This window comes from Lepidochelys kempii, chromosome 7 (assembly GCF_965140285.1).
Source record: "Lepidochelys kempii isolate rLepKem1 chromosome 7, rLepKem1.hap1, whole genome shotgun sequence".
Taxonomy (NCBI): Eukaryota; Metazoa; Chordata; order Testudines; family Cheloniidae; genus Lepidochelys; species Lepidochelys kempii.
The window spans coordinates 40,074,343-40,089,710 of NC_136386.1; the positions used below are offsets into that span (position 1 = coordinate 40,074,343).

At 43.6% G+C, this 15,368-nt stretch overlaps 1 protein-coding gene across 9 annotated transcripts in view; it reads right to left on the reverse strand.

Annotated features, from left to right (window-relative positions):
• The window catches only part of SLC6A11 (solute carrier family 6 member 11), a 280,391-nt gene that overhangs the window by 138,387 nt on the left and 126,636 nt on the right, over positions 1-15,368 (reverse strand). For all 9 annotated transcript variants that reach the window (XM_073352322.2, XM_073352324.2, XM_073352321.2 and 6 more), the window contains one exon: positions 3,252-3,384. In XM_073352322.2, the coding sequence (XP_073208423.2) occupies positions 3,252-3,384 (133 nt within the window). The remainder of the gene's footprint in view (positions 1-3,251; positions 3,385-15,368) is intronic.

The window sequence follows — 15,368 nt, forward strand, 5'->3', positions numbered from 1 at the left end:
AAATGAGCATACACTATGTGTAAGCCCATGTCAATGACTAAAAATGGAAGATCTTTGAAAGAAACTTAAAACACCATTATAATAGGAATAAAAACTGCAGCATACCCAGAAACCACTCTGTCATCCCTAATCATAATGAAGTGCTGACAGCAACACAGTATTGTGGTGTACCAACTTGGCCAACCAGTCAGTGGAGGCAGTGAGAAGACATGCATTCCCACAGTCCTCTGTTAGAAGAAAGAACAATCATTCTCAGAGGGCTGAAATCCTTCAGCCACCCCAGAAAGGGTAGTTCCTCTTACAGAACAAAAATGCATCACTCGCCTAGAGAAGACACTGGAAAAGAGTCTCCGGTGAAGGGCCTAATTATTAATCAGAACTAAGGTATGATACTGAAAACTTGTGAGGTGAAATACTTCCATTCCGAGTAAGAGCAGCAGCAATGGAGGGAAAGGGGCAGTGCTGAATGTGAGCTACATCCCACAGATATTCTGCCCGTATAGGCTCCTACATTGGCAGTCTCCTACAGTGCCTTACTGCCCATTTCACAGGTAGCAGTGAGCACCACAAACTACAGCAAATGCACTCGGGTACAGAGGATCTGAACCCACCCTACAGCCACCAGAAAATACCTGCCTGTGGCAGCGATGTATCAGCCTGACAGTAGATATGCCCCTAAACCTAGCGCTCCTGAGGAAATTATAGTTTTAACCTGCTGCTGCATATATGGAAAGAGTCCCCAAAACACAGTCCATTGTTATCATAACAGAGCAACAAAAGACACTGTTTTACCATAAAGCAAGAGCTGGACTTTTGATATTATTCATTAAATTTTCATATGTGTCTACATATGCAGCTGCCTAGTTGTTTGTTAACTATTTGAGCACAAAAATGCTGTACATAACCGAAGTGTTATGAGTCTGTAATGAGCCTTTGCCTCCTAATTCCCAGAGAATTCCAGCTTCAACTTTTTTTGGTTTCAGGCTGAGATTTCTAAAGCCATATAGGGGATTTGGATGCTCAATTCCCATCAAGCCCCTCTTTCCCCCCACACTCAATATCTTTGTAATGGCTTGGCTATTTGCTTAATTAACAGGTTACCAAAACATTTCAACTGAATAGAAAAGAAATGACTTTCCATCGGGCTGTCATCAAAATGGCCCTCCCACAGCCACCCTCATGCTGAACACGCTTATCAAAATGTCACCTAAATAAAACAATTCCTTCCTTCTGCATATTAGCATCTCTTCTTCCTTTATAACTGCGTTCTGGTATGCGCCATGGTATTAAAACAGCTTTCTTGTCTATCAGCTAGACTAATCATTTTCACAGGTTAAGTCAGAGATCCATTTCTGGAGAAATAGAGGAAGCTAAAGGAACATGCCCTAGTACGTGTATGAAAAACAATAGAAAGCAGAGATGTAAAAGACCTGCTGTCTGAGGTCACCCAAGCCTTCTGCCTGCCAGTCCATGCCTGTTCCCTATAGTATAATCGAAAGTGTTTTGCATAGTCACACAAAATAACTCCCCATTGATAGGGCTTTCACCCCCTCCCTATGGACTGATTGCTCTGCAACCTAATAGATCTGATTATCAGGACATTTTTCCTGACAGTCAACAAACTTTGCTCAATTTCATCCCATTCATTGTGGCCCCCTAAACCATTCCTGTACCTCTTGGTGTACATGCTTCAAATACACGTGGACATTTATTGCTTCATTCCTCCCTCCGCCATCCCACCCCCACCACCACCTCTCCACACTTTTAGTTCTTATCTTCTCTCCAAAACCAGGCCTTCCAGACCCTTTATAGTTTTGTCTTCTTTCTATGAATCCTCTCCTGTTCCTCAATATCTTTCTGTTACTGAAGTACTCCATGCACTATTCCATGTGCAACCTCACCAGTGCCAGATGGCTTCCCTAGTCTGTGAAGCGATGTCTCTGTTGCATATTTAGCAGAGACTTGTTCTGGCTTATAAGGCACAATATGGTATTGCAAGTTCTCATCTAATTGGTTACCCATCATCACCCTTCGGTCTTTTCCAGTAAGACTGCTTTCAACATTTCTTCCTCCCACTTGATATCTCTCTTGGGCATTGTTATTTCCAGAGGTGTTAGTTTTCACTTTTCCAGATGAATTCAATTTTGTTATATGCTGCCTATGTTTCTAAATTCTGTTGGTGTCTTTGTTTTATTTCCCTGTCATCACTGATGCTTGCAACACCTTCCAATTTAAGACCAAATTCACGTCTTGGATGCTGTGTGCCCATCTCCCTGTTAAAATTCACCCAAGCCTTGCAACTGAGCTTCAGAATTTGGCATTGGTCTCATCTGTAAATTTAACATAGCAAAGGTCTATATAGTCCGATATGGTGTGTTCAGGAGAAAACATAGCTTGCACTTTCTCACCCAAAACAGAACTGGCAAAATGCAAGGGGCCTCATTCTCCATTGCCTGCATCTCGTATAGACATTTACACCAGTGCAAGGTGGATATAAAATGCTCCCTGAAACAGGGTCGGTCACCTCCTGAGTGCCCCATCCTGGCCTAGGGTGGCTCTATGGCACTCTGCCTCCATTTCCTCTTCACTCACACTCCTCAGTAACTTCCACAAAGGCGTGTGTCCAATAACACCCCCTTTCTTGGGGTTTGGTCTATTAACATAACATAATCTCAGTCTCATGCTGGGCAGAGCCCCTCCACTCTGAGATCCATCTTCCTATTCTCCCAGCACTTCCGAGCCTGGAGTTTGGCCTTCTTTGCCTTCTCCTCAGGCCTCCTCCCCATTGGTGTCTTCACCTTGCTGACTCAGGGACCAGCAGGAGCCGTTTTACTCTCTGCAATATTTACATCTGGCAGCAACCATCTGTAGCATCTCCTCTCTCCAGGTCGCTTCCTTATGTACTGCAGGCTTGATTGGGTCACCTGACCCACTGGTCACATGACCTTCATTCTCCTCACCTATATTTGTCACAGGTAGACTGAGACCCCTCTCTCCTTATGGGGCCAGCTCCCCGTGACACTACTGTTCTGATTTGGTAGCATTTTACACCCACTTTGCACAGGTGTAAATGACATCACACAGCTCAGGGTAAGAGAGAATCAAGCCCCACACATTTACAGGTTTCCTTTTTGGAGTAGGAAAGTCTTCTCATTTTCCTCCTCTTCAAGCTAAGTACTTAGTTTTCACATGTATTCTGAGACTACAAGTCCTGTAGTGCCCCAGAGGACACAGAGCATTTTCAGTCTTACCTTTCCAGTTGACTTTGTTCCTTTCCAAATGCAAAAGTAGCAGATAGTCCAAGCAGCGAGGAGACATAATGCCAATTCCCAGCGGAGATTCCCAATATGTTCAATTCCATCGGATATGGCTAACACCCTGCGTCTACAAAAAATTGTGATAGTGAAATGCTAGAATATTAGCAAAACTACAAACAAAATAATTATACAGCATTTGGGTCAAAGGAAGGCTGCTTTAATTGGACACAGAAGTGGCAACTGCCTACAGAGAATACACCATGCTGAGAAAGAAGGGCTTAGAAGTAGTAAGTGCAATGTGATTCCTACTTCTCACTGCTGCTGTTATTATTATATGTATTACAGTAGCACCAAGAGGCCCCAACCGAGACAAAGCTCCATTGTGTCAGGCACTGTACAAACATAGCAACAGAGAGCTTCTGCCCATAACAGCTTCCAATCTAAATAGTCATTTCAGACAAAGGGTGGGAGAAAGGCAGTCTAGTTTTCCACATTTGTAGATGGGTAACTGAAAGAAAGCGAGTGGCTCGCTCCAGTTCACACAGGAAATCCGTGGCACAGCCACAAATAGAATCCAAGTCTCCTGAATCTCAGTGCACTACTTTAGCCAAGGACCAAGCTCCCCAACTTTAGAATTATTTTCTTGTCTTGGGCAGGCAGCTGCCATTTTTATGTGCTCTCATTTTTAGTAGGCAACAATAATGGAATCACAAATCATGCCAATTCTGTTTGCCAACCCCCTCCTACCCTGTAAATAAAACATAACACTCTGTGATACAGTGAATAAAGAGGTTACGAGTAGGAACAAGAATTTCTTTCTGCACAAGTGATCCATTTCATGAATCCCTTTAAGGGATTTCATCTCCTTTTAAAATTAAGAGAGCATCTATGGGGAATTAAAAGACTTTTCTAAAGGAAACTGAATTTACCAGAGCAGTGAAGGCTGACTCTGTCAGGGTCTGAAGTCAGCAGTTGAGGTTGATTTAAAATGGCATTTTGTATTAATTACATATCCAGAGATACCAAAGTGCTTAGCGAACTCTAAACTGCTTCTAGCAAGTAATTAGCCATGTGCCCAATGGCATACTGCAGAATAATTACTCTCTACCACTTAGGTCCCTTTTCACCCTTTTATTAAGCTTCCATCAATTCTGGTCACAGAAACAACATGGGGTTCTGCAGCTCAGCATATGTGATGTAAAACTGGAGTGATACAAGAGTATCAGGCCCAGGGAGACCAATCCTTATTCACATTAAATCTGCCAAGTGGGAAAGAATGGACTAGTTCATTTTTCCTTCTTTGTATACCTTTCATCTGCTGCCTTAAAACTTCTACGCATTTATTGAACAAAGCTTCCTTGGGGATCTGCACTCAATGTTATCTGCAATCTTAGAGATATTCACTAACCTACCTCTCAGTGGCACCGCGAAGATTAATTAATTTAAAGTTCATAAGTACTCATTTCCTGTGTTAAAGACACTAGATTCAATGTATCATTATTAATTTTTTCTACTATCTGTCTATGCGTAATGCCGACAGGTCCTGGTCGTCAGCAGCTGAGATCGAAGCTGGGACCTCTGGAGCTTAGTGAATGAGTCTCTAATGCATGAGCTAAAAGTCACACGGCTCTTAGCTAAGGCTGGAGCAGACTCAGCAATTGCTAGCTGGGCTAAGTGCCATCTAGAGGGGGACAGAGTGCCACACCAAGCCTGCATGGGTTACATATGTGCACTCAGATAACTTTGGATATGCTTCCCTAAAGCCAAATATTTTACATTATATAACGTTATTCCTTTTTTTAAAAAATCTACATTAAAAACCTTCACTCTGCTCCCTGGTGCATTCAACCCAGTACTGAATGAGGCAGAGGTCTTGGGGGAGGGAAACCTGTGATCATGTAATTAAGGACTGTATCATAATGCATATGAACAAACAGGGTGAATTAAGGTTGTACAGACAAATAAATAATGTTTAACAGTTTTATTTTTAATATAATTTCCTATTTTTAAAGGAAAAAAGTATAAAAAAAAGAAAAAAAAGACTTTTTGTACAACTAATGACTTCTGCATCATGAGCAGGGTTTGAACCCTGACCATTCACCACCATTGCTCGGACTGCTACAATTTTAACTGAAGGACTAAGTACATTAGCTGACAGCAGGAGAAGGCCGTTATCCCAGAGAGATGACTCACTTATGTCATGCACTGCCTCCAAGTGGTGGTTGGGGAAAGCCTGACCCAGCCCTCTCTCTTTTCCCCCCAAAATAGACAGGCTCCTTCCCCATGTGGTACCTCTGCCCCCCCTTCCCACTGCCACCCTTGGTAGGAGACAAGATGTTGGAGCCATGTACTGGGTCAGGTGCTCTGGTTGTGAAGACAAAAGCCTGTCCAAGCTCTCACCCATCCCACCCCTCACGCTGTTGCAACAGCTGCTTCTGCAGCTTGCACGTGTTCCAGGTTCAGTGTTATACTGCTGTTACTGCTGCGGCTGCTTTGATGGAGGCATGGACCTAGCTTCTTAGAATGCTCCTGTTTAGGTATCTTGGTGCACGAACCAAATTTTCCTCAGAAACCCAAGAGAGAGAAGGGAAATGGTCATTTTTAACCATTTTTTAATTCAGCGAAGCCTTTAATTCAGCTAAACCTGGATGGAGTCTTATGGGTCAAAGAAAAGTAACTTTGCCAGGGCTTTCTTCCTGCTGAATTTCAAAGTCCTGCTGAAAACAAAGGAGATGTTAGAGCTTCTCAAAAAATTGCAAGAATCTTTCATAATGGGAAGTGTTAGCAGGGGTGAAAGTAATATTAAATATTATTCTTACCAGCATGGAGGCCAAAGGGGCGGGGCCTCGGGTGGAAGGGGCAGGGTTGGGGAGGGGGTCAGCCTGGGGCTTCGGCAGCAATTTAAAAAGGTCCGGGGCTCTGGCCACTGCCACTGTAGCAGGAGCCAGAAGCCCCGGGCCCTTTTAAATCACTGGACCCGGTGCAGCTGCCCTCACCCCCCACCCCAGTCAGTGGCCCGGGAGGCCGTGGGGAGAAAAAGTGGCAATGACGTTAAAGCGCTGCATTGCTGTCCCTTGTGCCTTCCCGGTGGCCCTCCCCCGTACTGGTCCACTTTCACCCCTGAGTGTTAGGCTACCAAAACAGGGGTCACTACCAGCTCACTTTCTCTCTCAAACAAAGCAGTACTCGATGAAGGATGTGTTTCAGTTGAAGAGGGAAGGATGAAGTTAAGAGCAAGAACAGAGGAAAGGTTTTGAATTTATCAGCACACTGGAACTGAAAATGAGGCCAGTGCTCCCTGGCTCCAGAGCAAAGTCTATGTGCTGATTAAAGGCCCATTTAAAGTATCCAGTTCTCAACTGCATAGGAACAGCTGTGGTGCATGTTGCATTAGGTTCAGTATGACTTCCAGCCTTGTCTCCTAATCCTCCTCTAAAAAAAACCAAAAACAACAACCCAGAAGTGTGACCTTAAAAATCAATGCACCATTTTACAGGTAGGCAAGTGGAAGATGGGTATAACATGATAACAATTGCCCAAGCAATGATCAAACATCTGCTGCCTCCTGGCATATTTCATGCTATGAATAAACATGCAGAAAATCATACTAAAAGGGAATATAGCCTTGTGATCAAGGAGGCTTCTGTTGCCATTGTGGGGTTTCACATAATATATAAGAGACCTAAAAAAGTTGTGCAAATGAGGGGGGAAGCCTCCAAAGTATATTTGACATATTCCTTTTCCTGGAAAAGGGATAGGCCACAGTGATACTAAACATTCTTAACTTGGCTCATTGCCTTCATCCAGAGCGCCCTCATATCAACAATCCCTATCCCTCCAGCTAGACTACTGTTTTCCCAGGGTTGAGGAGGAAGTAGCTCTGACACATCCAGCTGGTAATATCAATCAAACGTTCCTCCAGAACAGACACTGAATTTCCAGTGCCCCAAGGGCAAGCACACTTACACAGCACACTGACACTGCTCTGCCACGTGCTTAAAAATGATCTAGCCAAGGAGCCTACTCTGCATTATACACTGAACAACATGGGAGATGGGTTAGTTCCTTGAGAAATGGTGTGTTATGACACATAGTTGTACCTCACCCACAACATTCTGGTTATGACTGGAATTCACTGCAGGACAATTCCAGAGCCCCAGATTTGCTTGGACCAGCCTTGGATGAAACAAAGAATCATCTGTGTCATCATGCTACTGCAAGGACTCTTCCTCCACATCTATCGCAATTATCCTTATGTATCATTTGGGTTGTGGCAGAACCTAGGGACAGTCATAGACCAGACCCCCACTCTGTTAGGCACTGTACAAACATGTAACAAAAGGCATTTACAAGCTAACTGATCTCAAGCTTTCCTTTCTCACAACTGTCAAGGTTCCTCCCCCACTCTGAACTCTAGGGTACAGATGTGGGGACCTGCATGAAAAACCTCCTAAGCTTATCTTTACCAGCTTAGGTCAAAACTTCCCCAAGGTACAAAATATTCCACCCGTTGTCCTTGGACTGGCCGCTACCACCACCAAACTAATACTGGTTACTGGGGAAGAGCTGTTTGGACGCGTCCTTCCCCCCAAAATACTTCCCAAAACCTTGCACCCCACTTCCTGGACAAGGTTTGGTAAAAAGCCTCACCAATTTGCCTAGGTGACTACAGACCCAGACCCTTGGATCTCAAGAACAATGAACAATCCTCCCAATACTTGCACCCCCCCTTTCCCTGGGAAATGTTGGATAAAAAGCCTCACCAATTTGCATAGGTGACCACAGACCCAAACCCTTGGATCTGAGAACAACGAAAAAGCATTCAGTTTCTTACAAGAAGACTTTTAATAAAAATAGAAGTAAATAGAAAAAGAAATCCCCCCTATAAAATCAGGATGGTAGATATCTTACAGGGTAATTAGATTAAAAAACATAGAGAACCCCTCTAGGCAAAACCTTAAGTTACAAAAAAGATACACAGACAAGAATAGTCATTCTATTCAGCACAGCTCTTTTCTCAGCCATTTAAAGAAATCATAATCTAACACATACCTAGCTAGATTACTTACTAAACGTTCTAAGATTCCATTCCTGGTCTATCCCCGGCAAAGACCAGCATATAGACAGACACACAGACCCTTTGTTTCTCTCCCTCCTCCCAGCTTTTGAAAGTATCTTGTCTCCTCATTGGTCATTTTGGTCAGGTGCCAGCGAGGTTACCTTTAGTTTCTTAACCCTTTACAGGTGAGAGGAGCTTTCCCCTGGCCAGGAGGGATTTCAAAGGGGTTTACCCTTCCCTTTATATTTATGACAACAACTTTTCAAAATTTAGTAAAAGCATTATTGAAAAATAAATTTGAAAGGACTCAACAGCCTGGGCTTGATCTTGCTGTGGTTGCACGTGTCCATGCTCATTGTAGTCAGTTGGAGACCTATGGACCAATTTCAAACATGATGTGGGAGAAAACCACAACTGGAACCACTAGAGTTGCTATCTCTGACTCTAAGTCTGAATTTGGCATTATTAGGTGAGTTTAATCCTACAAATTTTGCTTTTTTGAGTTTTTTTCAAAACAGAAAATCCAGATCTCAAATTTATCATAGATTCATAGATTCATAGATATTTAGGTCAGAAGGGACCATTATGATCATCTAGTCTGACCTCCTGCACAATGCAGGCCACAGAATTTCACCCACCACTCCTAAAAAAGACCTCACACCTATATCTGTGCTATTGAAGTCCTCAAATTGTAGTTTGAAGACCTCAAGGAGCAGAGAATCCTCCAGCAAGTGACCCGTGCCCCATGCTACAGAGGAAGGCGATCAAAGCAATTCCTCAAAATTAAATTGTTCTTTAGCTCTGAAGCTTTTTTTTTTTTAGCATCTTTTTAAATTAATGATACCTATTCTGTATTTCCATGGCCAGACATTCACATGCTAGAAGGTGATTTCTTATTGCACACAAAATCCCTGGTCATGAAATGCAGAGGCGATGCTAGCCCCTTGGGGGCACTAAGCAGGAATGTCCCCTTATCCCTCAGCCACACCCTAAAAATACTAATTGCATTGTTTCCACAAACCAAAAGATATACCAACCCAACACATATTAATACACTTGCTAACAAGTCCACATTAAAACAGATGAACAGTATTTTGGGGGCATTATTAAATTGGGAGCCACTTCAGCAGCTTTGCTGTGCTTATGCCTAGCATCACCACTGGTGAAATAACTGCTGCACTGAGGGAAGGATTTTCAAAAGTAGCTAGTTTTGGGCCCTCAACCTGACACACTTTAAAGGGGTTGTTTTCAGAGGGTAGGTGCTCAGCACGTTCTGAATATTGCGTCCCTGTAAGGTGTCTCAATTTGAGCCCCCCAAAACTGAGGCCTCTAAAAATCACTTAATCACTATCAGGCATTTGCAAAGAAGAGTGTGGAGAATATTTACGGCACCAGTGTGATTAGCCATGCTGCTCCCATTTTAAAAAGACACATGGTGCCAATCAATTTGAGTTACTAGCATTTAAATGAGTATTCAAAGCTTTTCCAGTTACATCAAAATCTTTGCTTTGTCTGTTCCTTGTTTAAACAAAACAAAGATTTTTTTCCCTTAGGAAGCCACGAGCAACAAGCACAGAACATATAATTAAGCCACGAAGTACAATGTATGCAAAGAATACATGGGAGAAAGACAGAGAAAGCCTCGCACAAGGTCTAGCCACGATTCTCTCACCCGGCACAACACAGCTTCCCCTAGTTCCAGTTCCTTAGCTCTCCTGCTGAGACTCTGGCTTAAATAATGACAGCAAAGCACAGCTTTCAAAAGAAGGAAGCATTCAGGATTGAAAACTGTCCTGGTAAAATTTCAATTCAGTCTAGCTGCCACCTTTGGCTAGATCTGCTCATATTCTTGTATTTTGCAGTTTACATCACTAAAAAAAGAGGAAGTATTTTATGTCCCATAAAAATACGTATTGGCTCGATTCTCCACTGCATCTAAGCGGAGATTGTGCAGTGAACAGGGGGGCTGCCACAGTTCCTTTATTATTAATTATTAGTAGTATTAATCATCTGTGTTAACATAGCACCTAGGAGCTCCAGTCATGGACCAGGACCCCATTGTTCTAAACACTGTGACAAAGAACAAAAAGAAAGTCCCTGCGGCCTGTCCCAAGTTTCCGACCCCAGTGTGAGTTAAAACTGCAGCGGATCCTGCGTAAATCCTCTGGGACCTTATGTAGCCAACAGAGAATCAGGCATGATGGGATCTAACTCTGCCACATCCCCTCGTCTCCTCTGAAATATCCCCTCAACTCCTCTTTCCTCCCCAACATGCTGCTTGGGTTCTTATTTGAGTGGAGGGGTGAGGCTGCAGTAGAAGAGATTGGAGTAGGTTGACTGAGCCAGCACTGTGCCAGGAAAGGTTCCCCCTAAACAGGGGAGATTCACTAGGCATTTTAAGTTCACTTTGCTCCATGCAAGTAAGAGCAGGTTACTAACTTACATGCTAGTCATTCCAATTGACTGGCACCAGGCATACACCATGTACAAAGTAAAGTTGGGGGACCAGAGAATCCGGCCAGTAAGTGCTATAGAATAACACTATGAACTCTTTGCTGGATTCTGGTACTTGAAGCTGATGTTACTTTGGCCTCATGGTATCCACACACTCAACGTTTGAATCTGCCACACGTAGCCCCATTTAAAGTACCTATGTTCTCAAATAGTCCCCTTGTGTCTGTGGAGTAATATACTACTCAGTGTAAGGCTTGAAGACTGACTCAGAGACACAGAGGTTTAATACACAGGGACCTGGAACACAATAGGGGTAGAATCACCTACAGAAGTACGTACAGCCCTATCTAAACTCAACTTGGGTTTCATCCAGTACAGTCTCCCTAAACAGCACAGCCTCCTTATTTTGTGGTCCATGTCAGGACCTTGAAAATCCATAGCAAGGCATGGCCAGACCAGTTCTCAGAAAAAAAAAACAACATCCCACCATTCACTCCAACCAAGTCAACCAGGCTAGAACTCTGCCCGCAATTACAAGGTACAAACACAGCTAGAGAGAGCCTGGCTTTGATCCCAGCATGCAAAACCCTGTAGCCAAGGATAAAAACTATAATAGTGGAGGACATACTGATTCACTGTTATCCATTTGAAAGTTGTAGGTGCAGTGTAACAGAGTAAAGCAAGATAGTCTGTTTCAGTGCATTGTGTTATAATGGAGCAGCAAGAAATGTTGGGAAATTGAACCTGGTGATGCAGTATGGCTATTGCAACTTCTCAAATTCCTATCTAACCATCTTTGCTATTTTTCTCTATATACTCTCTTGCCTTTGATGTTTATTATCTTTCGTGAAATTAAACAACCAGTGAGATACAGGAGATACCCATGAGAAACACATAACAGTTTTGTGATGACCCCTTTAGACAGTAATTATACAATCTGATTTCATTTTACACAAGCACAATGCAAACAACTGTTACACAACACTCAGAGCCCGATTCTCAGCTGGTGTAAAACATCACTGATCAATTGACTTCTGTGGCGCTGCTCTACTTAATCCTCACTGAAGTTCTGTCTCTCAGTGTAAGACATTGTAAATCACAAAGCTGACAGTTATAATTTGAGTTCATGTCACATGGTCATGGATTACATTAAGATTTAATTGTGCTTTTAATTATGTAACCTACTGAAAGCTTTGCCTGGCTGCAAGGTACCTTGGGTGACTGCATTAAGGAAATAATAGCCCTAAAACTAATAAACATTCCCTTAGCATGTAGCCATCCTAAAAGGCCTCAAAGCTACATTCACATAGAACCACTGAAAAGTAGACACCCATGCAGTGGAGGGCAGCAGCTCACTGGCACAACATAATAACCGAGAAAACATTCAGCCAAAGACACTGGGGGAAAACCCTGACCTTACAAAGAACAGTACCCCAGGATCCTTACGGGTGGATTTTCAAGAGTACTCAGCACTGGCCTAACTCTGCTCTCAATGAAGTCAATGGGAGTTTTATCACTTACCCCAATGGGAGCAAAATTAATCTAACACTGTGCATGTCTGAAAATCCCATTCTGTATGTCACAGCAAGAAGAAAGGACCTCAGATTGTGAGCTACTGGTAGTAACGCGGCAGGGCTCATCTGTTTTCAGTCTGATTCAGTCTGGCAGAGGTGGCTCATTAACACCATCCTGAATATAAGGGGAAATGCTGGGAACAGGTGAAGCTCTCCGGACTGAAGGAACTCAGGTCTGAGACAGAGGGGCTCTACAGAAGGAACCATAGGAACAGCCCAGCTTGCGGAGAAGGCTTGGGATTGTGTCCTCAGGAAGAGGGTGAGAGTGATCTTGTGTAGTCTGCACAGACTGTGGCTGGAGCAGGTTGGGAGTACCACTTGATCACAATGCATGAAATTCAATGATGGCGAAGGCTTAGGAGTGCGACTCAGGAGATTTTGGCTGGAATTGGTAAATTCAATAGGCCTCTCCTGATTGGAATTTGACCCAGAATCAAAATAGTCAGGGTGGACTCGGATCCTGTGATTTGCACCCAAACACACAAATCCAGAAATGTGAAGGTGTGGGGTTTGTTCTCTGCCCACCTCTAGTTATGTGTGTGTAACTTGGCTAAATTACAATAAAGAGGGAAGACTTTATTTTCTTTTTAGTGTATGCAAGGTGTAAACCCCAAATAAGTAGAGGAATTGTCCAGGCACATGACTAAGAATAATGGGATCAAATGAAGACAAGGTAAATTTAGAATGAATATTAGAACAAATGTTGAACTCCCTTATGCTGCAGGTTAACAACATCACAAGAGGAATGTTGGCTGACCTGACACTGGCATATTTAAAACTAGGCTGGGCAAATTAACATAATTTGCATTACAGTAGCACAAAAAGGCTCCATCTAGGTCTAGGCAACATTGTGCTAAGCACTGTACTGGCATCTAGTAAAAGGCTACGGCAGCTCCCAAGACCTTATATTATTAGCTTGTCAAGATGTAATGTATGGGAGAAACAAGTGATGAGGGGTAGGGTGGGAGAAGGAGGCTAGGGAACATGTTTCTAGCAGAGGAAAATGTCCAAGAGGGACCATTCTTGTGTTGGGAAAGGAATGTAGATAGCCCAAGATCTCTCTCCCATCGCTAACTTCTATAAAGTCCCTGTGACTACCGGTTATCTCTGTTTGTGCACCTTTTCAGTTATCATGCTTTCACACCTGTGCAATAGCAAAGCTCTGGAAGATAAAACGCCTGAAGGAGGGAAGGCATTTATACATTTACTGAAAATGTATTTAGGGTTTTTGTGTGTGTGGTTTGTTTGTTTGTCTTTTTTTTTTTTTTTTGAGGGGTTGGGGGTGGAAGCTACCTTACATTTAGTAAATCAGCAAAGAAAACCACAAAGAGAAAAAAGAACGTTCCAGTGCTAGAACTGACAGAGATGGGAGGATAGGTGATTATGTGCTAACCTCCACTTTTCACAGCTGAAAAATAACCTCTTCATCCCAATTTGAGCACTGTGATTTTGAAAGATGGATAATGTGTTTACTTCAGCTTCCAGGAGTGCACTTCTTCAGGGCACTACATTTCTCAGGAACACTGCATTTTCCTGGGAAAGGGATTCTTCAGTAAAGCTTTCTAATGTGCAGGAGATGGAACTTGAATAGCAGGAGATGGAACTGCTGCCAACATATTGTGGAAAGGAATGTCCCAGGCCACTTATTGCATTATTTCATGGTTTGGAAAAGCTGAGAAACAGATTCAATCTATTTGGGAAAACCCCTTAGTGTCTACTCACTGCTTTAGAATAGTTTACAAGGTGCTTTTCCTTTACAAGTAATTGGGGCAGGAGGCTTCTTGGGTTCACTTACTTATCCATATCTCTTCACCCAAGAACACAGCAAGAATTTTATATTCATTCACAGCCAAGTTCTCCAGAGCCCAGCCCAGCTCACTGCTCTGGGAGTCGAGGTTAAAGAAAATCTACCCACCAGGCCTGTCACAGAGTTGTTGCCTGAAGGGCACTCCCTCAGGGCATAAGGTGGCCATGCTTTGGTTTCCTCCCATGGGGTGCATCCCCTTGATCTTCTCCTCATGCCTCGGTGTTGGTGATGCGGGTTGGGTGATGGGACTACTAAAAGTCCAAACAAAAGGTTCTTCTTCCCCTCTGGCGTTACTCTGTAGTTCCGTTGGTGCTCAGTTCTTGGCCCCTTCTGGGCTACCTTAAACTCCTGCCCTGCTCTATTACTGAGCACCAGCTCCCAGGCATCGCTCTCGCAGTCTTACCACTTACTAAAGTCCCCTGCTCTTGGCCTCTACCCCCAGGCCCTGCAGAATTCTCCCTTGCTCTCTTAGCTAAGCATTGCTTTACAGGGCTTTCCTCCTTCCTGCAGGCCCTGTTTCGCAGCAGGTTGCCACTGCCTCCCACCCAAAGGACTTTAGCAGCTTCTCCCAGGAACCTTCCTGCCCTACCTCAGGGCCACCCACAGAAGCCCAACCTGCTTCCTGTAGCTCCTCTCCCTCACTGAGTTCTTGCAGCCCTTTTTTATGAGCCCCAACTGTTCATCAGGCTAACACATAACCCCATTAGACCCCCGCAGGCTGGGAAGCAGCTAATTACTGCACAGTGGGGATGACCCCTTTTCTCCTTAAAGGGCCAGTCACCCTGTGACAAGGCCTTGGAGCAAGAGTGGTCCCAGCCTTTGCCTGCCTTGTCCCTAACCTTACTGAGAAGCAGCAGCGTGCAGGGAGCCACAATGGAGTTGGATGTTACTCTCCACCGACAATGCTCAGCACCTTGTGTAGCCTTCCCCCATTCAACAGAACAATACCAGTCCCTCTGTGCCCATGCAGGATTTTCTCCCTAATGATATGTACTTTGCTAATTCCATCTCTCAAACTCTCTCTCTCCAGAGCCTAGGTACTTTGTTATTGTTTATTTATAGCACATCTCACATTATTTTGAGTACAGCATGTAAAAATGTACTTCTGGTCCATGTGAGCATGTTTCTCCTTACCATCTACAAGATTTTAATCTGTCAAGTCCCTAACTTCAGATGTCACACAAATGGCTGTAATTTCTCATTCAGCTTTCTAATTA